Below are 26,863 nucleotides of genomic sequence, written 5' to 3'. Positions count from 1 at the left end.
ATGTGGCAATGTATTACACTCCTAGTGCTTTATTTTATGTTGTATAAAGTTGTATCTGCATTTTACAGCATAATTAAATCAGAGCTATAATTGCAGACACTTCAAGTCACTCAACAGAGATTCAGCATCTGAGAAAGTTGTTGGATTACCACACGCTCTAAGGACTTACCCATTGCAGTCATGTAGCCATCTAAGTTGTCATTGCTGATGATGTCCCATGTACCACAGAGGCTGGCTGGCATTTTGATGACCGTTTTTTGTTCCTCCTTCTGAGCTGTGTGCGCGTGAGCGTGCGTAAAAATGTGATCCTCAAACTGCTAGGCTGATGAGGAGTTCTGAAAAAACGCTGTTTTGTGAGAGACCTGGTGTATAAAGGTAGTTGTTCCTCTATCAATTTGCTGTCACCTGAGAACCATGTAAGACGGAGGGAGGAGCTCTAATTTGTGGGTGTAAAAGGAAGGCCAGACATGTCAGACTGGTCTCACCACTGACTAACACACCCTTCAGAATTAACCTGGCTTCGCACATTAATTGCACACACATACACACAAACATAAGGAAAAACATGTTGACCTTCATATTTGGAGGAATGCTTAATTATTTGCTTAATTATGATCCTTCTTGGGTATTTACATCCGTTATCCCATCACATTACAAAAAAACAGTGTTATTATAGCCACTCAAAATCTATAAAAAAGACAACACCTCTTGCTCACTCCTACAGCTGTGGATAAGCATAACTCTGAAATGCTTATTATTCATATTCAAATGAAAATGATTTGGCAAATATTTTTTGTCATGCAATAGCTGTTTAAGACAGGACCTATTTTTCAGTTGTGACAATCTAACTCAAACCTCCCTGGCTGTTTTTATCTAAATTACCAATCAAAATGGCACACCTATCTGTGCAATGGGGGAAGTAATACTGACAGGAATTGATGCACCTCCAGATTGAAAGAAAATGAAACACACAGCGCTTGTCCAAACATTAAGATAGTATTTCCTCCTTCGTTACTTCAAGAAGCAAAACGAAAGCTCAGACGCAGGTTGTTTGGCTCGAAACCAGCCAAACAACCTGCTCAAGCTGGTTTCCCACCGAGACTCTACATGTGCTTAAACAATGTCATAGGGAACTGACGCGGAAATAAGATTAACATGACTCGATGTGATGAGAATCAACCAACTCTTAACCCAGTTAACAGTAACTTGGCTTTTAAGTTTGAATACTATATCCATGTAATGCAATCTACTACCATTAAATCAACAAATTCAACTTTCATTTCAACACACTACTGTCAGTCTTCAGTGAGCAGGATTTGGTTATTTCAGCTATTATCTTCTGTCAGTGATGATTAACTGAAAGATAAGTTAACCCCTGCGGACAAACGTTTTAATCAGACAGAAAGGGTGCAGATTTTAACACTTTCCTAACTGAGGATGATGTGTGGGACAATAGCATCGGAACAGCAATGAAAAGCTCCTGAGGTGGGAGACAAAGAGGGTCGTTTATTTCAATGTCGTTTAATCAATCAGCACTATAGAAAAGACCACAGGTGAGTGCCAGTTTACAACAACAATGGAAGCCAAGAGAGCATTGAGAAGCCTGCTTTCAAAAATGTGTATTAGCAATTGAAATTTACGCTTTATTTTTTGTCTCCACAATGCTGTCTTTATTAACTATATTCTTTTTAGACTGTCAGTGCAAAATGCTGCTAGTCTTGTGTGTTGTTTGCTCAACATATTCATGTACTTTACTCTAACAACATCTCTGAAAACTGTAGTAAAGTTTAAATGAAGTCTTTCATTTTGCAAAAGACTTGCTGCTTGTCCGTGCGGTTGTGTGGACTGTGTGTAGTTTTGACTCAATGAGCCCTGTTTTCAAAATCGCGCTTAAGCAACAGTAAAAAAAGTATCATAAGTAAACATGTTGAAAGCATATTGCCTGCTTTAACATGAGGGAGTGCACGAACAAACCGTGCTCTAGGTACAAAAACGTGGTGAGAGAGAGTATACCGAAACATTGAGGTAAAGCAAATACATTTGTTCCTATCATATTTCACGAAACACTAGACGCACTGTAGGCTGACTACTTCACACCAAAATTGTGAATCCATAGTTCAATTAGCACACAACAGATTTATTTCTACAGCAGCAATGACATTTAGATGACCTCCCAGCCAGTTGCGCATTTATTCTGTTTTTTGAAATTGTTTCCACACACACACACACACACACACACACACACACACACACACACACACGTATGCTAATTTAATTGTTACTAAATCACTTCCCTCAGAAAAGTCTATGTAGATTTATCTTCTTAAAAAACACACCCATTACTATCTGTTCAGCAGGCACTGGTGGACGCTTGGATTGTGAAACACACAGTGTAAAAAGCTGACATCCCTGTTTCTGCAGCAGTACACTTCCTCAGCTTGAGGAGGCATCCGAGTATCTCTGAAGAGGTGCTAGAACCACGTCTGCATTCTTCTCCTCGCTCTCCGCGCTGTAGAGCCCGTGCTCTCGTATGAAATTAACCACGCCGTCTGGCAGCAGGTACCTGACGCTCCGACCGCGCCGCAGCGACTGGCGTACGTGAGTGGCTGAGATCTCGTTGGTCACCCATTCGTGGACCACATGGATGTTCTTGCGATACTTCCACAGCATGTCTGATTTGTGGATGAATTTGTGGGGGTCACTGCCGCTGCGGGTGATGCAAACCAAACCGTAGCGGCCCACAATCTCAGCAATATCCTCCTGCTTCCACAGGTTGGGTACTCCAAAGGACTCGAGGACATCAGCCCCACAAAGCAACATCAGCTGAGGGCCGTCTGAGCATGAAGAAAGAATCGTATCTTATTTGTGTATTTTAACAAAGGTACTAAGTGATTTACAGAGCAAACAATAAAAGAAAAGGAAAATGCAGAAAACAGAGAGTGAGATCATAAAAGTAGCGATTAGATGATCAAACACTGGATACTCAAAATTGAAGCTAAGAAATATATACATACATATTAAGTATTTATAAATGCTGTTTTACAAAATAATTATTTATCAAGAGACATTACAGACGGAGTCGTTAAGTTTAGTTTAGTTATGATGGATGTCATTGCTTCGAAACCACTTTAGCTACATTTAAGTGATTTACAGTTTTGTAACCAATCAGTGCTCTGCAGACTCTTTTTAAATCATATCTTAATTAATTATCAATAATAGTTACGACTTAGAACAGAATGCACTTCTCCTGCTCATGTATATATTCCTGTGCAGTGCAGCCACATGCGAGAGATTCGCGCGGTTTAAACGTGTCAGTAGTGTGAAGAAAGTTGTTAAATTGAAGTGTCTGAGACTTACACCTTGCCTGTCTCTACCATAGGTGGTGTGGGATGGGTGTCACCCACCGCACCCTGACACCATCATCTCCTGTTATGAGTTAAACTGAATACAATAAAACACGAATAGGTGGAGGCAGGATCAGACTTGTCTGGAATCGGGGATTGGAAAAGGGAGGAGATGAAAAGAACACACGATCAAACATGGCTTACCTCTCCTTGTGCAATGAGATGATTTCTCAGAATTTTCCTCTATACGTCTCTTTTTTGCGTACTTGACCGTGTCCACATCATCGTTGCTCTGCTCTGCTGCAAGCAGCTTGTCATAGTGATGCCTAAGACGATACAAACAAAATTTAGTATTCAGCCAAAACACTTCAACTCTATTTCATACTGTGGATTAGGCCTCTGGGAAATCAAACAGCAAACAAATGTCCTTTATCTCTAAAGTAAAATGGATGATTTTGTGACTGTGCTTTGCACTTAATATGTTTCTTATTTACCACATAAAATTTATTTTTAATCAAAATTCAACTTTAAGTTTCATCTTAAAAAAAACTATCATCAGTGTCAACATTTGCTCAGCTCAGGTTTTTAAGTTGAGTTAAATGCATTTTATATATACAGCCCAATATCACACACAGGATAACACTTCCTCTGTCCTTAGACCCCCACTTCACACAAGGAAAAACTCCCCCGAAAAAAACCCATGGAAGAAACATCTGGAAGAGCAACTGAGAAGAGATCAATCCTCCTAGACGGATAGACGTGCAAAAGATGTCGTGTGTACAGAATAACCAACATAATTAAATTAGAGTAAAGACAATCCAAATCCCTAACTTAAATAGATTTTAGTGGCAAATATATTTTTTTAAAGCCATTTAGAAAACGTGTCAATTTTCAAAGTGACAGGAAAATAGTTAAGAAAGACTTATTACCATGATGAGAAATAATGTCACATATCAGGTTAAAGTTCGATCAAAGCCTTAACTTTTAAATAGATATGCAATACTGGATTTAGAGCAAGATTACTCTATTTATTACATTAAAAGCTTTGTGATCCTGAGTATAACTTCAAGGGTTTTGTGCACTGTATGTATCAACTGCACACAAGATACAGGAGTTACTACAATATCTCGAGAATTCAGCTAACATCACTCGGACACTACTTACTTCCATCATTCATCACTTGCACTTAACGATCACATCAAATTACAAACTGCTGGAGTGGCTGTCATTACTATCTACTGTGGTTATTATGTTAGAGATTTGGTGAATGGGTGGCTTGAGGTGTAGTCACTGATGAAGAAGACTTAGAGGATAACCGAAAACAGCAAGCAAGGAAACTCTGAACTCAGGTAGCAATAACAGGCACTGCCACTAACAAGACATAAGAATTGTAAACTTACCGAATGACTTTGGCTGTCTCCACCCAGTCTGGCTGCAAGCCTTCCCAGGAATCTACTGTGATCCAGTCTGAGTTCTCTGTGGACAATCTGGCCATCTCCAGACGATGGCAGGATTCAATCAAACCCTTCTTCTTATAGCCATCACCCACCGGAGAGATGATGCCTTTCACCACCCTGTACTGACCTTAGACAACAAAGTAGTGTGAACAGATGGTTTATAACAATGGCACAGCAGATACGGTAACATGTTAATATCCACGCGTGATTCAAAACTCATATGATGAATTAGAAATACATTCTTTAAAGACTTTCTTCACTCACACTATGATTTAACAGATTTCCTTGCGTCTAATGTAATCTAGCAGCGGTGAAATATGAATCAAATGCTGTAATTTTGAGGCACTTGATTATTTAACTTTATATAAATTATTATGTATAGATATACTTTGGCTCAAGATAAGAACTTGAGCTAGCATTACAACAAGATAAGCTATATGATGATATAACTAGCACTGACAGAGGACATACTGCTGCATAATGAGTATTTTCCCTTTGATACTTTAAGTATACGCTGCTGCACATAATTATGTACTTGCTACTATAAATGAATGCAGAGCGTAATGTACTGGATGCATTGGAGTATTTATACATTATTGCTACATTTGCTTAAGTAAAGAATCTGAATACTTCTTCCACCACTGGTATCGAGTTATGCATACCAGCCTCTAATATTTAAAGTTGAATTCTCATGTCACTCAACCTGTGTCCTCCAGATGATCTCGAGCCAGTTCAAACATCCTCAGGTGCATGTTGGTGATGGGGTTGAAGGACCCGCAGGCCAACAGGACCACTCTGGTCACACTCTGATCGTCCATGCCTCGTACTACAACGGAGAATGTGCAGAAGAAAACAAAGACTGAAGTTAGTTAACTAGTTTAACTGTTTACGAGGGTCAGGTGTCAAACACCCTCTGGCTCTCTCACCTTTGAGAGGAAGCTCTGTTTCCGCTTTACCAGAGAGTGAATGACTATGTGATAGGAGTTGAGAGGACAAGTTAAGAGAAAGGAACACTACAATGTTATGGTGAGTTAGCTGGCGTCTATTGTCGTTCAATTCTAAACCGTAGGTAACGTTAGCTTTATTTGTAACCAGACAACGCGACCATGTCCGTTGGTACAGGATGCTCAAGCAGAAAACAAAGGACGTGTTTACTATCATAGAGAAAGATACATAATGTAAATATTCATTGCACTACCAGGAGAAACTTCTGCAGTCTGCTCTGTAATGGGGCACTTCCTGTGTGGACGTTACACTAAGAGATCTGATTGGACAGAACCAACCAGGAAGTAGATCTGATTGGACAGAATCCACCAGGAAGTGGAGAGCCGCACCCACACTCCCGAGCTACGTTCACAATCACAAACACACATCCACACACGCCTAGACAAAACAATATATATGGCGTAACCGTTCTTAAAAGTAGCTATTTTTTAAGGAATTGTATGATACAGCTAGTTTGACAGTATATTCGTCAAGCTGGTGCAAATATTTAACTCATCGCACAACTGATTTACACCTGTTTACAAAGAGAGTCCCGGTGAGATGTTTTCTTTTAGCATGCAAGCTAGCTACTCAGCTAACTAAATATCTTTAAGTGTAAACTGGTCTGAGCTTCCAGCAAAAACATTGGTCCACAGTTTGATAATCCCATTGATGTCGCACTAGATGTAGAGCGGTCTTGTTGTAATGCGAGCCATTCTGATGAAGTATGCTAGGTGGACGTTAAGTTATTTGTGCAATAGGTTACTTAGCTAATGTTGATATTGTCTACTAAGATTTCTATTTTTTGACTTTTTTTTTTTATTATGTTTTGCGTTCTTCATAGGTTGGAAACTAGATTTGAACTAAGCATGGCTTCTCGAGGGAAATCAGAAACTGGAAAATTGAGGCAAAATATGGAAGAGCAACTTGACAGACTGATGCAGCAGCTACAAGACCTGGAGGAATGCAGGTGCATCAAAGCCTATCTACTGAATTTCCAAATTATACTGTTATAGCTGGCAAGTGATCTAAGCCATAAAATACTTCTACATATTTTTTATTTTCTCATCTTCTCTTTGGTTATTCTAGAGAGGAACTGGACGAGGAAGAGTATGAGGAGACAAAAAAAGAAACCTTGGAACAGTTGAGTGAATTCAATGACTCCCTGAAGAAGATCATGACAGGAGACATGACACTTGTGGATGAACTCAGTGGAATGCAGCTGGTATGGACAACTACTGTGTATTTAGGATGACTTAAAGAGGTTATAGCTTATAGAACAATTATCTTAAAATAATCAAGTTTAAACAGTGGTTTGTGAAATGTCACAATTGTGCCTTTCATCATCAGGCAACCCAGGCGGCCATCAGCCAAGCTTTCAAAACGCCAGAGGTGATCCGACTTTTTGCTAAGAAGCAGCCGGGACAACTGAGAACCAGGCTAGCAGAGGTTTGCACTGCAATGTCAAGGACATGATCGTAGTTGTTCAATGCTCAATCACTCCCTCGTGTTCATCTGTGTGTTGCTTGGCCTGAAAATTGTCCAACTAGTGTGTGATGTTCTGCGCAGATGGACCGAGATGTCATAGTGGGGAAACTGTCGCGGGATGTGTACACGCAGCAGAAAATGGAAATCCTCACAGCCTTGAGAAAACTTGGAGAGCAGGTGAGGACCGCTCACAGCAGAGATGTCATGTTTTTTTCCACCGGTTCATGGGTGATTCAGAGGCTTGTGCTCATGAGTCCACATGACTTATTTTAGTCAGCTGTCACAATGCTGACGGACCAGTTGCTGCAACAGGCCTGAATCTCACTTCAGAAGAAGATGTAACATTTTAAACACAGTTGTCTGATCAAAGCTTGAATTAACGATGCATTATTTGTGTTTCTCTTTGTGGACAGCTCACTTCAGAGGATGAGACTTTTCTCACTGAAAATGCTACAGCTACTCTGAGCCAGTTTGAAAAAGTGACTGCAAACCTAGGTGAGAATAAACATGGGATTTCACTGATGCAACCAAAGTTTTATATTTACATTATAATTTAAAATGCTTATATTATACACATTTGTATATATATATTTTCTATATAACATGTATTCTTTGTAAATATAATTTCATTTTCTATTTTATTTCTTCATTAAGTGCTACTTTTATATAATGTGTTCAATTTAATTTCCTATATATTGTTTGCATTCAATTGAGATTTTAATATTTTGAATATCTGTTTATACATTTCTGTGTGTGTAGCGTAAAGGGCTACAACCACATTTCACTGTGCAATCCTGTATTAAATCCTTGAAATTTTAAATCATACCAATCAAGTTATTGGATGAATAATATATTTACCTCGTCTTGTCCTCTCTTTCAGGCTCTGAAGACAAAATTCTGGCTTTAGCTAGCTCTGGTGTGAAAACCAAGGCATAGCAATTCTACAAAATATTAATTTTAACTCTGTGTCTTTAATATTACCAAGTAAGTAAAAAAAATGTGCCTTTTGATCATTGGTTTTTTAAATCATCAGTGCACTTGTAGGTGTTGCTGTAGATGCCAACACTTTTTTAACCATATTTGTTTATAGCCCTTAGCTTTTGTAAATGTCTCTTATTTCTTCAGTGGCTTGTGAAATTGTATTATAGGTACGAGCATGTGGTTTTTGGAACATGAAGACATGTACATGAATGTAAAAGATAGTCCAGGCAGTTCAAGAGAAATACTGTTGTGATTTGTGCTGTATTTGTTATTGGGTTGCTGTGTCTATCAGTCTTAAAACCTTAAATTCAACATTGTTTTATGATGTAAAATATTCAAGATGTGTTTTTATTTAACTAAACTCTGCTGTTTAGAGGGATTTGTACATAACGAGAACTTTGAAGTAACCATAATACACAACGAAGACAGTAACACTAGCACGTAAAGTAGTATGCTGCACACATACATAATATGCAGTATGCTGCACACATACATAATACGCAGTATGCATACAGTCCGACTCAACAATATGCAGGATGGGGTTAGCTCAAACATGTCTGACACATGTCACTCACCTCTTTTAAAAGCAATCAAACCAATATATCCAAATGATCACAGGTATGTCAACCACAAAGGCTTTATAATTGTAGAAAAATAATGAACACATGCAAAATATGATATTGACAGAGCGGCAGTAACAAGTCACAGCTCTTTGACAGGAATAGATGGAAACGTGGCAGAAAAGGTACTAAACTCAACTATGGCCTCTTCTTCAGATTGAAACAAAATATACTGTTTGTAAGTCTGCATGGGAACAATTTGATCCGATGAGTTTTTCTCCAGTCTGCCTGCAATGTGATTAGAAATCCAACAGGTGGATTAATTGCCATCTGTTAAAACATTTCCGAGGTTCTTGTGATTGTTTCAGCATCCATCTCATGAGACCAATTCAGTTTGATTAATAGTCCGCGTGGATGTTTAACAGCCAATTAACATGAGGTCACTTTACAGTACTACATGCAGCCTGCACTGTTCATGGTGTCCTCACTCTGCAAAATTCAGGGCTTCAGGGTTACAAACAAAAAAGGATAACTCTTCAACCGCTCGACATGTGTGATTGAGCAGTTTTGAATAAAATGTATTCAGCTTTGAAGCCATGTTTCTTTGAATGTGAATTTACAAAAAAAATCAATAGTTTGTTTTATGTATTCATTTGGTTGAACTGGTTTCACCTTTTACTATTGGCTTTAGATCAAATCATTTCCACCACCAGAGGGCAGTATTGCTCCACATTTAGAAATACGTTCAGTAGCACTGCACAAGGTGTGTGCCACCAGCACCAAGTCTACTCTAGTGACCACCTACAGTATGATGACTGAAGAAAAACAAGAGGCGACAGAAGTTATACCCCATCTCATCATCCTTTATTTTGTTTACGAGCAAGCATCAACTTCACTACAATTTGCCTTTGAATTGGTAGAAAAGTGAGAGCAGCTCCAACAAGCACAAAGGAAGCATTCAACCGTTCTGAAAACATCGTCACCTTCGGTTTTGAGCACATTTTTAAAAGAAAAAAAATATATATATATATATATATCTGGAGTGTGGTGGACGTGTGAAACAGACATTCTGAGAATCAGTAGTGTATCACGTCTCCTGTCTCACAACACCACATGGAACGTACACAAACTTGTGGTTCATGCAAATTAAATTCCCCTTAAATCTTAGTGTTATTACAGTATGGCTGCATTTCAGTTTGTTAGGCAGTGACATTCAATTCCACCAACTTACACACCGGGGGGGCTGATCAGAAAGCATTAAACCCAGAAAACTGGAGGTGGTAGAGTCACTGTGGAGACCTGACTCATGATTCAGTGTGCACATATCAGTGACCCATGGTATTGTACTTTAAAATAGCAGATGAAATGTGGACATTAAGTGTTTGACGTAATGAAGCGGAGAATTTCGACAGGCTTATACTCTGGTTCTTGTGAATTTCATGCTGCCCTCAAAATCATTTCTCAACAACTCAGGCAATAGGACGCTGTTCAAAATGACCTTCCACTACACACAAACAGGTCAGTTAACAGTATACCCATGTATGCTGCCAAAGCAAATTTCATAATGTACTGTACATCTTTTTAAAGGCGTATTCCATCAATGATTTAGTACAATATCTATAGAAGATACAATATGGATCTACTTCCTCTACACATCAACGTGGACACATGACATCTATGTAAAACGTTTTCACTTTTAATAAAACTAGCAGTGGACTACTGTTACAACAAACTGAAACAAGATGTAATCCCCAGCTCTGTAAGAAATCTAGCATCAAACAAGTACAAATAAAAACCAAACAAACAAAAAATTGCCTCAATAAAAGAGCACAGATGAGTGTTTTTGTTAGACCTGCTAATTGCGCTATGATTGGAAAAAGGCACTCCCATCTCAGCCGGCAGTCCAAGTCATCATGGAGGGGAGACTGTTCACTACATTTCCACCACAGACCTTTTTGATTAAGTATAAATTAATCGAATCTAAGAAACAACTGTGCAACTCAAACCTTCAAAAAAAAGCTTGGAAACTGTCCCCAAAAAAGCCTTGAATGTGTATTTGAATTCAATTTTCGCCTCTGAAAATAGACTTGAATGCTAAATATGAGACTCAAAACACCAACGTTTCTAATCCCGATATATTGCCACATTCAGTTCACTTTTATGCCGCAAATCTGATCTGCTGTAATCCAGGTTTGGGCAGTGTTAACATTTTAACTTGGTACCCAAAAACATGAGACAAACACCAAATAGATTAGCGTGGAGGTACATCTGTATCTGGTTTTGTGAAAGATATATATACACACACACACAACAGTGATGGACAACAGTGTCAGAGGAGATAGAGGTTGGACACATTTTCCCAATCCATTGTATAAGCTTTATACTGACACCAGAAGGAAAAGAAGTTTACCAAATGTAAACAAATATTTTAGAACAACTCTACAGTACAGTTACATGTACAATAAAATCTAGTGGTCTACGGCAAAAAAAATATTTTGTTTTTAAGAATAAGAAGATTCATTTTCAAACCGTTTTCTTTTTGTAAACTATGCAGTCGTAACCTCAGTTGTAAATCCTTGTGATGGGATAAAGACGGTGCATATTCTGCAATTGGAACCAGTTTTAAAAATGCATCTAATATATGTCTTTATTATTATTATTATTATTATTATTTCTGGTTAAATAGCCGTGCCATGGAAAAGGAACTTGCAATATAACAATCCTGAAAAGTACTTTCATTTCTATCCCTCAAAACAATGCCAGCAACTGCACTATTCAACCAGGCTCCACTAAAGCTCTGTCTGTCAGTAGTTTGTAGGGCTTTGTCCTCCCTACTTCTGTCCACACAGCAGCACTGGGATACGCATGAAAGGCTTTTAAAGCTGCTGAGGAAATCCCTCTACTTGTCCAATTTCACTGGCAGAAATGTTAGTACCCATGTTTCAAGATCAACAGCACTGCAGTACCTTGATGGCCTAGTGTTTGTACCGTTCCACACGAAATGTCGATTTTTTACATTAGCATTTCCGAGTATGATTAATCTGAACAAAAAGAAAATCCCTTCTGTACAACAGTGAGATCTAATGGGAATGAAATACACTGACACCTGGAGTAGAGCATTGCCACCTGTGCAAGCAAAGCAAAGCGACATATGAAGCTGAAACCATCCACCGGTTCTGCCTACGAAAAAGCTAAATAATAGATTTTCCTCTTTGCAAAAAAATAAAAATAAAAATAAAGACAAAATGGACACCACTTTGTCATGGAAACCTCCGCTCAACAGTCCTGGGTTTCTCATCATGAAGCAGACATTTTTGTACAAGCATGATGAACAGCTTTTGCAGAAATTTAGCGACATGCTACAGCCTGTGTGACACAAATATTCTACATCACGAACTGCGTCGTTTTAGATATTGGACCCCGTTGAGAAGGCCTTCACTAACACATCGACTAATTACATGGTTTCTTTATATTTACAAAATCTTTAAAAAGCAATTTATTTCTCTACACATATGACTCAAATATCCTCATGCACTAAAAGAATAAAAAAAAGCAACGGAAAAAAAAAAAGCGATCTATTTGTTAAAAGCATCGTTTTGTTTCACTGTGGACTACAAGTCGAGAAAACTTAAGTCAAAGCTATACGTGAGATTAGCGGCAAACAATTCTAAAAGCATCACGCAAAGAAATCAGGGGAGGGGGGGGGAAGTCTTCATTTGAAAGCCTTACGTCTGAGAGAAAACTAAAAAGTGCAGAGTTGGCTTCCTCACTCAGTTCAGAACAAATGTAGGCCAAGTTTTCCTGGGAATTAAAATATAATAAATAAAAAAAACTAACAGTAAAAATCAGCAATCCGGTGATGACTACACTACAGAGTACCACCACTAAGATAACAACAGGAAAGCCTTGACCATATATACGCTGAAGGAAATTTAGTTTTGCTTTTTTGTATTTTTTTGTCTTTTTACATCATGGCTCCTTGTAGGGGGTGGGCGTGTGTGTGGAGCAGTGAGTATGAGGATCTGAGTGTGAGTTGGTGATGTGAATGTGTGTGTGTGTGTGTGTGTGAGCTTGTGTTGTGTTATGCGTGTGTGTGTGTGTGTGTGCTGTTTTAGTAAGTGAGGGTGGAGTCGTCCCACTCCAGCTGCTGCTGTCTGCTGGCCCCCTGCTGGTCCTCCGGCTCCGCGCCCTCCTCGTCTTCGCTGCTCTCTGACTCAGCGCTCGTGATGTCATCTTCCTCCTCTCCATCCTCGCTCTCCTCCTCCTCTTCCTCCTCCTCCCCGCTGCTGTGCTGGTCCTCGTACGTCTGCGTTAGAGACAGAGGGTGGGGTCGTTGGTGAAGAGGCACTAAAATGCATATATTTGGAGATCTAAACTCCTTCATGCGCATTACTCAGTGTCCAGTCTCCGTCTTTCTGTCCATTTATTTTCTGTCATCTCTATACTACCAGCTTTCAAAATGACCTAAATATCATTGCGAAAACATGCGAGTTTGGTCTCACTTAAACAAAACATTGAAACAAAGCCCTTTGACTTGTTTAGTACATGATTTTGCATACATTTTCCCTTATCATGATATAAACTGATATTAGAAAATACCTTTAAACAATATAGTAGTTAGGGGCCACTCTAAGTCTAACGTCAATACTAGAAACAGTGAGCTGCACACAGCACACTCATGTTAACCAACCAGACTGGTTTCTGATCTCAAGGACAAAAGAAACAAAAGATCTGCTGTTTAGGAGACTGTTTTTTTGTTTCTCACCATTTACTGCAGTCGAACAAGTTTTCATACCCCCACGGCAGACCACATTTGACCAAATCTAGGAGGTCTCACCAAATAGGATGTGCTGATCTTCTCTACTGCAACCCGTGATGTGATTTAGGTCGACTGTTCCACTTCCCTCAAGCAGCTGTAAATACTGCAGTTAAAGACGGTAGTTAAAGAGCACCTCGACACCCACTGGAAATCTTCTTTTAGTTATTTAGAGCGGTTTAATTTTTTCACTTTGCTGCAGTGAAGTACAGGTGTAACACAGGAACCTGTGACATTACTGTTGAATGTGGTTTAAGCTGTAGCCGGGGGGCAATTCTCTGACCGCACCCAGTCAGAGGTGAAACAGGCCTGAAACTTGTAACTAGAGAGGGAAGAAAAATGCTCTCTGTCAAACTGGTGACTCATTGAGTTAAGAAGCTAATCGCTGGGTTATTGTGACTCGCCATTTGGGCTAGGCAATATATCAATAATATAATATATTGTGATATGAGACTAGGTATCGTCTTGTGTTTTGGATATTGTAATATGGCATAAGAGTTGTCTTTCCCTGGTTATAAAGGCTGCATTACAAGTGATTTTTCTGAGTCTTACCAGACTTTCCCTTTACCTACTTAGTTATTATGTCCACATTACTGATGATCTCTTTTTGTGAATAATTTGTTAACGCACCAACAGTCAACGCTACAACATTGTCTCAATAACAATATCGAGGTATTTCATCATTGACGTTGACATTTGATTTTCTCCACATCGCCCAGCCCTCCTAGCTGTTAGCAAAGAACAAGATAGAAATGAATGCAAGCCCACACATGACTCAAAAAGGTGCAAGTCCACTGTACAAATATCTATATCCTGCGAACAAACTGACTCATTCATTACAAATTTTCCCTTTGGAAGACAAAAATATTAGTGCTGCTTTATTGGCTGGGGGAAACAAAAAAAGCTCTAAATCTCCACAAGATGGTTGCACAAAAATAATCTAAATATTGATATATAAATCTTTTATTATAATTAGCGAGGTAACATTAAACAAAGTCTCTTCCCCCATCCCCACAGGGCTGTCAATCATGAAAGCGTAGACTAAACTAGGCCACAGTCACAACATCACCCAGGGAGCATTAGCAGGTGAAAAAGCTGAGCACATTTTGTTGAGAAGTGAAATTCTGTTCAGCTTTTCACTGAGAAAACATTCACTCACTTTGCCTCCCTGCAAACACACTGTGTGTTATTACCTCCATGGGGTTGACGGTGATGGTGAGGGCTGAGTCGTCCCAGTCCATCTCGTTCTCCTTGCCGCTCTCCTGGTCTCTCATGGTACTCTGGTGTGCAGATCGGATGCGGAACACGCCCAGGATGATCATAAACACCAGGAAGCTAACGCACACCACAATGACAATGGTGGCAGCGCTGGGTACAACTGTGATGAAGCAAACACAAGCGAACACAGAACGATAGGTTAGGGTGGAATTATGTTCAATTTGCAAATGGAAACCCTGTTAGAGCTTTACGTGGGGAGACACAGCGTCTGTCTGAGGCCATTTCAAGGACTTTGGCGTCATGGTGCGCCAGCGCTGATGTTAATGGCTTCTTAGTAAACTGCAGATGGATGCTTTCTGCAGCTCTAGGTACGTGTCTTTAAATAGCTTTGCCTGTGTCCCTCCAACCAGCTCCATATTTGCCTCATATTGTCAGGAAAGGGCCTCTCTTTTGCATGGCAGGCTTAGTGAGCCTGACAGCCCAGAGGATTACTGAAGCCAGGAAATAAAAGGTTGAGTTCAAACCGCCATGTGTACAGATGTCACAGACAGCACTCAAGTGTAATCCCTAAACTTGTGCCACAGAAAAAAAAAAAAAACACCCGTGTTTCATACGTGCCCTACTTCTGGTTAATAGATTGTAATCCATCCCGAGCAATGCTTGTCACACTAGAGGCTAAACATTTTTTCTACAGCAACAACAATTAAGCAGATTACTAGCTTGATTATGCTGTTTGTTATTCATTGAAATGTATGAGTAAAATGCTGCAACTGGGTGAAGTTTCAGTAGGCAAAAATGAGAAGTTCAATCAGTCATCAAGTGATGAAAATAAAATAAAATAAAATATACATCATGATGCTTAAAAGTCTTGAAAGACGTAAACAATCTCTACATGTCTAAAAACAAACAGAGTCTTGGTTTGTATCATGCAATGGACAAAGAAGGAAACATGATGTGTTGTTTTTGAACCCTGACGTTTCACATGCTGCAGTACCTGAGGCCTGGTGAGCGTTGACCAGGTTGTGACCGGACAGATCCACAGAGGCATGGTGCACAGGGTTAATGAAGTTGGGCTGCACCATGGCATTGTTGGCATGGTCCACAGGACTGGCTGTGTGGATGACATTCACCTAGAGAGAATAAAAACCAGAAACACACATGTATACTGTCGCAAAATGTCAGATGTAGCTCAAGTATTTAGGGCACTGCTTGTACTGCTCTGTTTTGAATGCGTCGCATAACAAATGCTCAGTCATACCTCGACCTTGAAGTCGTTGCTGATGTAGCGACCGTTGAGCTCGGAGCAGACCAGTTTGAATTTCCTGTCGAAGAGAGCCTCGGTGTGCCAGTTCTTGTAACGGATAAGATGCAGCACCTGCTCGTAGTTGGCCATGGTGTTCACACCTGGAACATGCAGAGGAGAGCTTGTGTCAAAGATGCATATAGAGTATTGCTGTGGAATAGTATGTTTGGAAAATAATTTGTGGGTTTAAGATGATTTAGAAATGTATCCTTAAAGATTATACTTATACATATGTATATTTGAGGCCTCAGTATTAAACAGATTTCAAAGAATTTCCTTCTTATGTAAAGCAGATATCTTGTGCAAAGCTTTCATTGTATCACAGATACGTTTGGAAAGCTCTGTGTCTGTACCGGTGATGACGAGGCCCAGGTTAGAGGAACTCATCTCCAGGCCATGCTGCTGCAGCTGGGACATGTCCACCTCCAGGCCCTCGTGGTCCCCGTCCAGCTCGTCTCCCACCACAGTCACTTCGCATGTGTCCAGGTTGTGCATGATCTCTTCGGACACCACCGTCTCTTGCACTGAAAGAGCAATGGAGAGAAAAGATTCGGGCTTAGGATTGTACAACGGGCCTAAGTTTGTAAGAGTACTCCGCTTAATTAGCATTGCGCTCCTATAACATGTTGGACCAATGATGGGCAATTTAAAAAAACACATGGATCAAAATCAATGCAGCAGAAATAGAGATACTGTCTTATTTATTCGATGCATTCTTCTTACACCTACATTACCCAGAATGCAAATCAACCACTGACAGTTGGGTCAGAGATTCTGAAATTCCTATGTTTGTAGCAGCTAATGCAGCATTGAGTCACTAGCCTCAAGCAGAGACGAGGAGCGGGCTGCAGGGGTCTGGTAAGATAGCTTCTTTCTTACTCCACACCTTCAGACTTTGTGTGTGAAGTTGGTGGAGTTACCCTTTAACACACCAACACTGGAAATGTATGCAAGATGAGAAAAAAAACAATATTCCTATACCAAACATCGTCAAATAAAATATCATCCTGTTTATGTGAAATTACCAGCTGATAAAAGTAAAGACTAGTTAATGAGCTTCTCAAATCTCATATTTTAGAAAGCAATTAATGGTAAAAGGGGAGGATGAAGAACTGGATCTATGATAACACAAGGGTCACAGTTTGATCATTAGAAATAATCAGTAACAGTACAGCCCAACCTGAGCTGCTCCAACTACCATTGTCAACACAACAGGTAGACTAGATAGCTGCGCTTCATCATGAACTACTGCAGGTTGACCACAGTGCTGTGAACAGCAAATTAGTTTCATGTTTAGTGTTTAATAGGCAGTATGGTGCTACTTTGTCAACAGCAGTTTTATTTCTTTAAGAAAACAACTCAGACACTCATATCCACATGAAAGGAATTTAATTTATACTTTTAATTTAATATACCAATTAATATTCCATGCATAAACAGTGTGCACCTTTTGACTCAGTGGAAGCTGCCATTAGGTGATTCTTAATCATCTGCTGTGACATCTCGTTAGTTGGTTGTGGAAGGTGGGGCAGGGTAATGCAGGTAATAGCTACAGATCTCTGTAAGCCTTTTTGTCCCATATGGCCTGCTGTTCACCACAGGACACTGCATCTCCCTGTATCTGTGTCAGGCCTATTGTCTCTACCCGACTTAGCTCACGCACAAGACTGCTCACACACCAGATGGCTGGCCGGTCACTGCCCCTCCCAGAAAGTAGTAAACAACTTATCTCTTTTCTCCCTCTCGCTCTGTCCATGTCCAATCCCTTCGGCCTCCAGGCATAAGAGCTCACCATCACCTGCTACTGTACATCTACACCGCTATCAACTCTACATTCACATTCAGTGTCTAAGGTAATTCAAACCAAGGCGACGGATAGGGTATCACTGTTGATCACACTGCCTCAGAGGGCACAAGACTAACATTACATATGTGGTAGTTTTGAAGCAGAAATTCAGTGGATAAAACTCAGAAGATGAACAGATTGTTGAGCTAAGAACAATCAATCCCCTGAAAAAGGGTAAGCTATAACTACAAATTCCCTATAACATTATCTGGTGTTATCGTAGGAGACGTATGTGCATTTGACTCACCCGTAGGGTCATCATCAGCTCCCTCTGCCGCTTCAGACTCAGTGTCGGCCTCCACTTCGCGGGTGATGGTGCTTACAATGCGTAGTTCGGGGAACAGCGTCACACCTTCCTGGCTCTCGAATTCGGCGGCGCTGCGGGCAAAGTGGTCGATGCCACTCAGGCTGATCTTGGGCTCTTCAGGCTGCAGCACCATCACATAACCTTCGGCATCTGGCACTGTTACGCAGGACTCTTCGTTGAAGCATCTAAGGGAAGATTTTAGTTTGAATACCTGGGAACGTGGGTGTTTTATCATAGTTTGATTAAGTTGCTGGTTCTCTCTGTGCTTTGAAAGACTAAAGGAGCATTTTGAACGTGCCCTGCTTCCATAATCTTATATATGTCCAGTTCAGGCAATGTGACGGGGAAAGAGAAAACACTGACATGGACTGTTACAGTTTCAGAAGAAACGTGACAAGTGAAAGTGAATAAATTCAAGCCACCAGGGGCCAGATGCATAAAACTGTGTAGATTCACGACTGCTTACATGCACAAAGACAGACATATGCATACGCATTATTTTTGTCAGATTTATAATTCCACAGACGCTTTATACATTTTAATCATTGTGGAACTGGGTGCAGGTGCACAAGCCTCATTTCGTAGTAAGTACTAAGAAATACTATGATCTTTTCCAGGAATGGAAAAAAAACAACATAAAAAACACATGAACATATTCTTATATCCGTCTATGTAATGGTGTGGAGAAAAAATAGCTTATTACAGTGTGTCCTCTTCATCTACTGAGATAATTGCTCAGTCCACCCAATAAAAACAGGTTCTTTAGGCAGAAAGAACCTGTTTCCTTCAACGTCTGGCAGCTGCTGCTGATAGATGAGGTGACACAAGTTAATAACTGGTGAAGTATTTTGGGTTTCTGCTACTTACTTGACGGTGGTGGAGATGCGGAGGTGCCTGATGCCAGGGGTCGGGAACTGGCGGGAGTTCAAGTAGGAGATGTGCTGCATCACCTTGTCAAAGGCATCGATGTCGTCGCCCTCCACGGTCAGAGAGGATTGGTTGGGGTTGAACTGAACCTGAGAGAAGAAATCATTTCACATATTTCTTTCTTTTAGGTAGAGCAGTGGTTTCAAACCTTGTAGCAGGGAGCCCCCTGAGGGGTTGCAGGATGACAGACGAGCTATAAATATAATTCGTTGTTTCTGATTTTTCTTTCTGCTTTTTTATTGTAAAATGCTGGATATTCTAACCTCGTCAGGCCTCTACAAACTGTTCGGATCACTCTTTGATTGAACTGATCACAATCCACACATAGATGCAACCTGTGAAAGGACTTCAGAGTGCACCACTTTGCTTCCCCTACTAGGATCACAAGCCTAAAATGTTTGCAACTACTGGGTTAGACCATTTTCTTGATGCAAACATATACTCCGTCTCGCCTGACTGAGGTCGAGTGTGTTTTGGTTCTCTAAAACACTGCTCTGCTCACCTTGACAGCTGAAGCTACCTCCTCAGGCAGCTGCACGTCCAGTCCTTCCTTGCAGGTGTACAAACAGTCGATCACCTTCTTGTTCTCCAGCTTGCCAGAGCGGATCATCAGGCCCGCTAGGTTCCCCCGGAAAAACTGAGCCATTCTAGCGTTTCCACCTGGGTACGTCAGGATAGCAAAGAGGAGATAACAAACACAAAGCAGTAGTTACTCGAGTGTACATTCCACAGACTGCATTCAAGCATGCTGTCTCAATGTGCAAAGCTGGCGTGAATGGCGTTCATGCAAGTTAGTATGTGTGCCCTTACAAGGCCTGAGGCCCAGTTAGGGAGACAGGAGAATGATGGATGAGCGTATACACGCCTTATGCATGCAACATCTGCATTAAGAGGGGGAACCACTGCCTTACTGTGGGAAAAAATGACATCAATCGGAAAAAAAGAAATAAACAAAATGTGAAATGAGTTATTTTTAGTTATTTATTTTCACTTAATAAAGGAAGGAAATTTTAATATTACTGAGTATTTTTGTGAGGTGAATCAATCCTGCCAAATGAGACAGGAAACAACTACTGTATCTTCCCCCTAAACCATAATGAGCATAAGTCTGCGTCACTGCAGAGTCGGAGACTAACCTGGACCTCCACGTCTCAAGGTCACACTGTCATCAAGTGGTGTGTGTGTGTGTGTGTGTGTGTGCTGCTGAAGCCCTGTTATCTGATATGGAGGAGTTTACTTTTCTGACCCAAAGGTCATGTTCTGAAAGAAGAGCCTGCAGGACCAGAATGCTGCAGCCAGGTCAGACTTTTGTGCTTATTATATGTCTATTTCGGCTCAAGTGTATCAGGCTGCGGTGAATAACTGGCTGCTGCAGTGAGAAGAGCGCATAAATAGAGAATGAAGAAAACGAAACAAAAAAAATGATGCAGGCAGCATTAAAACCACACTCATCCATACTGCATCATGCTCCAAACGCTTATGAAAAACAAATCTTTCTGCATCTACAATGCACAAGAGTCATTTGAGTCGGAATGGTATGACGATGCAGTTAGCTTGGTGGGACATTGTGGACACATGGACATATTTGAGGAGTAAGGGAAAGATTTGAGCAACCTGAGGTGGGCTCAGAGACTGACTCAGTGTCATTGTCATGTCCTGAGTTGTCTGTAAAGGACAGAAACAAGAGAGCAAGGAGAGACAGGGAGGAAGGTTGAGGATTTGTAGCAGAGATTCAGATGCTGAATAGGTGGTGCATCATTTAAGAATCTAACAAAGGGTTAATAAAATAACATGCATGCTACATTTATACACAAGCTCTAATCAACAAATATATAATCATCATAATATAATATGAGATTATCAGGTTGCATTAAAGCATCTTTTAGCCACCAGAAAAAGGTAAATGTTACAGAAACCATAAAGAGATTCACTTCTTCCTTTACAATGCATTTGTGCTTCAGACTTATACCAATATAATGTTATATTAATGTATTCTGTCACAGCATTCCTCTAAAAAAATGTATTGAAGAGGTTACCTTGCCAGCAGGCACCAATGGTGAGCTGTGTTTCGATCTTGGAGGTGTGCAGTGGGTAGTCCTCTGTAACCAGGAAAGGCTCAAATGTAGTGCCATCCACAAACAGAGACACAGTGGGCAACTCCACATTCAGCACATAGTGATGCCACTCTTTGTCGCACGCCTGTGAAGGACACAACAGAGGGAAGGTAAAAGCTGAAATTGGGGCCGTGAGTCACACAATGCTCTGTACCTCGCTTTATTTATCATGTGTTAAGCAGGCCATCATCCTCCAAACAAAGTCTGGTATTAGAAGCAACTGACCTGGTCGACTTTCCAGTGAAACTCGGCTGGTTTGTAGTTCTCTGCTTCTGATGGGTCCTGGCGCAGGAGGAGGATCAGCCTGCAGTTGTGGACGTACAGCGAGTAGTGGTGTCTGTTCATCTCTGCGGTGGGGAATATGAGAGGGGAGATATGAAAATGTAGCTCCAGAATTTTTATGTAAATGTATAACTACGTGAATATTTGGAGGATGGATGGATTATTCCTACCGCCAAAACACAAGACTGAAAATAAGACATTTACTAGTATTTGCATTTTCTTTTAATTCAGCAGAAAATCTCTTATAGAGACCATGGGAAGCAAAAAAGCAACTACAACACAATAACAAAAAATATTTTGCAGCCTATTGTATTGCTGTTATATTTACTGATGACTAACACAAAAGTAACATACAAACATGCCTTAATAGCTTTTCACAATGGCAGAAAAGTTCCACAACCAATTCCTATTGACAAATGTACTATTTTCTAAAGTGGAAGTGCAACCACAGATCATTAAAAGTCTTCACCTGTACATGTAATCTCTGTACTAAACAGCTACTGGCTTTGAACAGATTCAAAGATTTACAATACTTTTCTCAATATAAATAGGCTTAGTCTATTATAATACCAACATCTGTCATATGATGTCAAACGGTATAATTAGAGAGCATCAGGTTACACTGCAGGTCTATGCAATTTAAATGAAATGAGAAGTTGTCATCCATTAACAGACCTGAAAAGCTGCGTCTTCCTCTCATTTGATTAAGATAATCACATCAACAACAGGCCACCCTTTTAGGAAGTAACATAGTATCATATCATGTTTCAGAAATAGGATTCTGGACTCGGGTCTGATTGTGATTTAAAATGGCAGTGTATTAATATCCATACTAAGGGACAGTCATGAGTCTACTCACATCCCTGCCTTGGGTGAAACGTAACACTTTGCTAAAGCAGAATTAGTGTCCATTACGAGACATTTAATCAGTTGCTTACAGCAAGTCAATTCAATTTACACTTTGAAAAATGAATTAACATGTTTTATGTATAAAAAAACAACAACAATTTAATGGACCCAACAGTTGAAATAAAGTCTGTCTGCTTGCTACTGTGGGTTATTTAAGTGGCTGGTCGGACTAAGTAAGACATTTTAAGTGACTTACGGTCTGCATTTAACTTAATCAATCAATTAATCAAAAAATAACCAACAGATTATTTTGATAGTTAACATAATTATTTCACTGCATATGTGGTCACATTGGTGGTCCAAAATCTAATATCCATGCTTCACAGTGTTAGTATTAAAGACTAAAGACTAGAATGTAGAAGAACTGAACGCGATACATTAATGTTTCTGTGAAACAGATGCTGCGCTGAATGGAGGTCATGAATGGTGCTGAGATCACGGGTATGGGAGCTTCCTGTCTGGGGCACAGCCGTTCTGATGTAATCCTTATATAAGCAGTCGAACAGAAGCTGATGAACTGCCTCTCACTGACTATGGCACAGACTTTACAGTCAATAAGATCAGGAAGACCACACGCAAAATGTACAGCTAGTGACAGAAATAGAAAAGGCCAGCGCGGACTCTGTAAGAAACGCAGGTTTTAACAGTAGATACCCATTTTAAAAGTAGTTAATACATGTATGGTACTAGTTTTACATATTGTTTGGTGCCATTTTAATGTGTTTCTGCCATTAATGTCAAATGGTCCAATCAGCAGTTTTTGACTGTATAAATAAAAGGTATATTCACAGAGTTTGCCTTACCATTTAAAAATAAAAACAATGTCAGTGAGTTAGTTTCTGAACTGTACAGGCCTTTTGTTTACCAGATTGTTACAAGTATTATTCAGGTCAACAACCCTTTAGCAACACCAGAAACATGAAAATGAACTAAAACAGCTTTGGGTTTATGTGCTTGTCATGCAGCGATAGTCTTCGTATTAGAGGACCTGACAATCAATACAGGAGTGAGTCACGTTCATATCTGTATTATGGTGGGTTATTTATATTTGGATCACAGATTATGCCTCTAATTATGTATGTTTTTTCGTCTTTTTACAGTTGACAACCTGCAAACCAGTATCAGCTCATAAAACAATTAAACTAATAGTCAAACTGGAGCTTCTCGGGGGACATTACCTGTCTTGTCAGAGTTGCAGAGGATGGTCTCCTTCTCGTGGGCCCCGGGGCCATGTCTCATCCACACAGAGAGGGTGAAGGGCTCCTTCAGGCTGGTGCTCACCAGGCCATCAGGGACCTTGATGGCCTGGGTGCCATTGAACTCAAACACCTGGTCGCTGTCATGCCCGTTATCGGTGGGCAGACCTACCGTCCAGTTTGCAGAGCTGCTGGGTGCCGGCAGAAGCTCCACGGTGCCGGAGCTGGCTCCTAGAAAACAGTGCAAAGGCAATTCGATTTGTGATTCCAATGATGCAATACTGACAATAACCATTTCCGGTGGAGCAGTTACTTACCACACAGCTTGTGCAGAGACTTCTCAGAGTAGGTATCACGGTCGCAGCCCTTGCCAATATGGTTCGTTTCCAGGTCAATGTCGGCTCGGATGGACGTGATTGGCTCGTCGCAGGTCTCCAAGTGCATGCTGGGGAAAAGAGCCAGGCTACCTGTGCCAGGCTCGTATTCAATCCTCTTATTGAAGCCTGAAAGACAAAGCCAGAGGTAAAGGTAAAACGAAAAGACGTCCTTCAGCACAGCGCCGATAACATGTGAGCAGTCAATACTGAGGCAATGGGAATTACTCTTTAAGAACTACTTCAGTTCTTTCATAAACACGATAAAAGCCCTTGCAGCTTAAATAACTTTTTGGACATTGGCAGGCTGTGTGGGCTGTGCATTGGTGGATGGCTTTTGTTCAACACAGAGACACACCTAAACAGTGATGGTGGGCGAGCTACAGCGAGTAGAGGAGAGCTTTGATACCTTGCCAGCTGGGTTTGCAGGTGGGCTTGACGCTTATCTTGACCAGAACGTCCTCGGAGGCGCGGTTCTTTCCACAGTCGTAGGCTGTCACAGTCAGCTTGTACATGCGCTCTTTGCCATAGCTCAGTTTCTCTGTGTTCTTGATGAAGCCTGAGGGAAGCAGGAAAACAAATTTGTTTAATTTCAAAGCTGCAGCTGTGTTAGGAAATTTATAAAAAAAAACATCTGAGCTAAACTCAACTACAGCACACTATTTTCAAATATTTTTAAAAGCTGCCAAATATAATTAGAATCTTTGCTAAAAAGCCCAAAAGTGATTCACTGTCGAGCTGAACTAAAAGCACAATATATTAATTGACATCTCTTTAGGGCCACATTGTAATAGTTTGACTTGCATCTTTTTCCTTAAGCTGCTACATTGTTCATTACCAAGCTAATGTTGTAGCCTGATTAGCATGCAAGTGATTAAAAGAAAGGGAAGGAATTTGTTTGACCAAGATCTAATCTCAGGTTCTTCTTTTTCAACCTCAAACACTAATTAGCCGTCACAGTTGAGCACCTTCACCAACATCATGCATCTTCACACTGAGTGTTCTCCTATCACCGGTCTGTATTTTCTTTTTTATTAAAGCTGGGCGTCACATCAGCTGAGCCTTGATATCTGATGTCTTTTTTTACTGGATCTTTACTTTTCTTTAACAAGACACAAAGATAAATACTACTGTAGTCTGAAACGAATGTCCAATTCGGGTGACATTTCAAGGACACCGTCATCGTTTCACAAGGCAACAAGCTGCCTTGAATTCTAAATGACAGATCAATATGGTGTGTGTCAATAACATCGTGGCTCTTAGGCATGCACGAACACAAGGCTGCTAGTTGTAGGTTCTTACCATCTTTGTCGACGGTGAAGGGCACATCAGGAGTGACGATCTCGTAGTTGCAGATTTGACTGAACTGGAATGAGCAGTCAGCATCCACCGCCTCCACCTTCAGGATGCTGTCATACTTCTTTCCCTCGATAACGGTGGCTTTGTAGGACTTCTCCTTGAACACTGGTGAATACTCATTGATGTCGTTTACCTGGATGTGGACAGTGGCCCTGAAAGAGACATGCTTGAGTCAGGGCTGTCAGCGTGGGGATGTTCAAGACATACTTACTTAAAATATAACCACAGGAAAATATATTATTGTCACACTGCATGATGATTCTGTTCTGGTGCATTGATGTTCACACTGACTTATTAATATCAGTAGCAACAGAGGAATGAACATGTCCTGTGGACTGACAGGTGACTCATTTATTTAATACATTTTGGTGACTGTTATCCTGCGTCATCATCGCTTCATGGACACACCGGGAGAAATCAAATGTTGGTGACTGAAAGCCAGTAAAGTGTTGCTTTGCAGCGTGTTTATTTATCTTCTCTGGCGATCATACATTTCTCACAAATAAATAATTGACTATAAGCTTTCTTAATCCAGACTAAAAATAGATCTGAGTAGAGCGCCAACTAACTCACTATTGATTCACTTTTTGATGGGAAACTGTCAAAACACATTAAGTAGAACGCACGCTCATCAGGGTACATTTCTCCACTCGTGTCCTGATGTTGGCATATTTACCAAATGATCTTGCATAGTTATATGGATCCCTTTGGACATCACCCCCTTAAATACTGCCACAATCAGCGGAAGATTAGAGTTTAGCTTTTGAATTCATGGTAAAATCACATATTTACTATCATACTGTCCACACAGTCCAGTGGTTGGTCTCTGTTGCATATGAACCACACCTAATGGGTAAGGTGTGAAAGCACCCTTAATGAATCCCCATAAATATGAGAGAACAGGTTTTAAACCTTTATTTCTTCTTACAGAACCGACTGCACTCTGATTGTACAGTCAAACTGAAAGGAGGTTGACTCACTTGTGGGATTTCTTCATGTTGGCGCCGTCAGGACCCTCTCCACAGTCGTAGGCTTGGATGGTGAAGGTGTGCTCCTTCTGCAGCTCGCAGTCCAGCTTGTCCTTGGCTCGGATGACCCCCTCGCCAGTGGACTTGTCGAGGACCACTGCCTCGAAGGGGACATTCTGCCCGTGGATCCTGAACCCGCAAATCTCACCTGAACACGTCAAGAGCCAAAAGAGATTTTGCTCACAATAACTGACGTCAGGCGTAGAATATTATTGTTCAAATGAAAAATTGTGTTAACAATGAAAACCATAAATTCACGCAAAAAAAGAAAAAAATCAGCCACAGATTTTGGGTGCCAGGGAGTTGTAGATTGGGATGGGTGGTGTCTGTGGAGGAAGCCCAAAAGCACTGTCATATGGGTGAGTACTTG

At 40.6% G+C, this 26,863-nt stretch overlaps 4 protein-coding genes across 8 annotated transcripts in view; 1 reads left to right on the top strand and 3 right to left on the bottom strand.

Annotated features, from left to right (window-relative positions):
• The window catches only part of rbp7a (retinol binding protein 7a, cellular), a 3,130-nt gene extending 1,712 nt beyond the window's left edge, over positions 1-1,418 (bottom strand). Inside the window, exon 1 of the mRNA XM_031845874.1 lies at positions 170-1,418. Within this exon, the coding sequence (XP_031701734.1) occupies positions 170-242 (73 nt within the window). The 5' untranslated portion in view covers positions 243-1,418. The remainder of the gene's footprint in view (positions 1-169) is intronic.
• An 87-nt stretch (positions 1,419-1,505) lies between these two features.
• On the bottom strand, positions 1,506-6,028 carry nmnat1 (nicotinamide nucleotide adenylyltransferase 1). 2 transcript variants are annotated; one of them, XM_031845870.1, is made up of 5 exons: positions 5,728-6,028; positions 5,505-5,627; positions 4,745-4,928; positions 3,549-3,670; positions 1,506-2,834 (listed from the first exon to the last, which is right to left on the bottom strand). In XM_031845870.1, the coding sequence occupies exons 1-5, from the start codon at positions 5,960-5,962 to the stop codon at positions 2,434-2,436; spliced, it is 1,065 nt and encodes a 354-aa protein (XP_031701730.1). In that variant the 5' UTR covers positions 5,963-6,028; the 3' UTR covers positions 1,506-2,433. The 2 variants fall into 2 exon arrangements, with proteins under 2 accessions (XP_031701730.1, XP_031701733.1); XM_031845873.1 differs by having other exon boundaries at positions 6,000-6,028.
• A 121-nt stretch (positions 6,029-6,149) lies between these two features.
• Positions 6,150-8,633, top strand: lzic (leucine zipper and CTNNBIP1 domain containing). Its single transcript, XM_031844656.1, has 7 exons — positions 6,150-6,341; positions 6,630-6,755; positions 6,875-7,010; positions 7,136-7,234; positions 7,355-7,450; positions 7,687-7,768; positions 8,154-8,633. The coding sequence occupies exons 2-7, from the start codon at positions 6,655-6,657 to the stop codon at positions 8,207-8,209; spliced, it is 570 nt and encodes a 189-aa protein (XP_031700516.1). The 5' UTR covers positions 6,150-6,341; positions 6,630-6,654; the 3' UTR covers positions 8,210-8,633.
• Positions 8,634-9,656: 1,023 nt separating this feature from the next.
• The window catches only part of clstn1 (calsyntenin 1), a 35,207-nt gene continuing 18,000 nt past the window's right edge, over positions 9,657-26,863 (bottom strand). For 2 of the 4 annotated variants that reach the window (XM_031844651.1, XM_031844653.1), the window contains 16 exons: positions 26,446-26,641; positions 25,409-25,617; positions 24,516-24,665; positions 24,050-24,235; positions 23,715-23,963; positions 21,571-21,692; positions 21,268-21,430; positions 20,846-20,896; positions 19,734-19,891; positions 19,172-19,320; positions 18,245-18,489; positions 16,505-16,675; positions 16,107-16,252; positions 15,843-15,978; positions 14,824-15,008; positions 9,657-13,120 (listed from right to left, as the gene is read on the bottom strand). In XM_031844651.1, coding sequence (XP_031700511.1) covers positions 12,926-13,120; positions 14,824-15,008; positions 15,843-15,978; positions 16,107-16,252; positions 16,505-16,675; positions 18,245-18,489; positions 19,172-19,320; positions 19,734-19,891; positions 20,846-20,896; positions 21,268-21,430; positions 21,571-21,692; positions 23,715-23,963; positions 24,050-24,235; positions 24,516-24,665; positions 25,409-25,617; positions 26,446-26,641 — 2,711 coding nt within the window. In that variant the 3' untranslated portion in view covers positions 9,657-12,925. The remainder of the gene's footprint in view (positions 13,121-14,823; positions 15,009-15,842; positions 15,979-16,106; positions 16,253-16,504; positions 16,676-18,244; positions 18,490-19,171; positions 19,321-19,733; positions 19,892-20,845; positions 20,897-21,267; positions 21,431-21,570; positions 21,693-23,714; positions 23,964-24,049; positions 24,236-24,515; positions 24,666-25,408; positions 25,618-26,445; positions 26,642-26,863) is intronic. The other 2 variants (XM_031844654.1, XM_031844655.1) reach the window with 1 other exon arrangement.

The sequence above is a fragment of the Anarrhichthys ocellatus genome, unplaced genomic scaffold (genome assembly GCF_004355925.1).
Source record: "Anarrhichthys ocellatus isolate YVR2014 unplaced genomic scaffold, GSC_Weel_1.0 scaffold5, whole genome shotgun sequence".
NCBI classification, from domain to species: domain Eukaryota; kingdom Metazoa; phylum Chordata; class Actinopteri; order Perciformes; family Anarhichadidae; genus Anarrhichthys; species Anarrhichthys ocellatus.
Note: the sequence above shows the minus strand (reverse complement) of the source record. Positions and strands in the feature narration are given on the sequence as shown.

Excerpts from the sequence above, each read along its gene's own strand:
- nmnat1 (XM_031845870.1), bottom strand. The coding sequence starts at position 5,962 with ATGATAGTAAACACGTCCTTTGTTTTCTGCTTGAGCATCCTGTACCAA. Across the intron at positions 5,628-5,727 it reads AACAGAGCTTCCTCTCAAAG|TACGAGGCATGGACGATCAG; the intron begins GTGAGAGAGCCA and ends TCTCCGTTGTAG. Across the intron at positions 4,929-5,504 it reads AGATCATCTGGAGGACACAG|GTCAGTACAGGGTGGTGAAA; the intron begins GTTGAGTGACAT and ends TTGTTGTCTAAG.
- lzic (XM_031844656.1), top strand. The coding sequence starts at position 6,655 with ATGGCTTCTCGAGGGAAATCAGAAACTGGAAAATTGAGGCAAAATATG. Across the intron at positions 7,235-7,354 it reads TGAGAACCAGGCTAGCAGAG|ATGGACCGAGATGTCATAGT; the intron begins GTTTGCACTGCA and ends TGTTCTGCGCAG. Across the intron at positions 7,769-8,153 it reads AAAAGTGACTGCAAACCTAG|GCTCTGAAGACAAAATTCTG; the intron begins GTGAGAATAAAC and ends CCTCTCTTTCAG.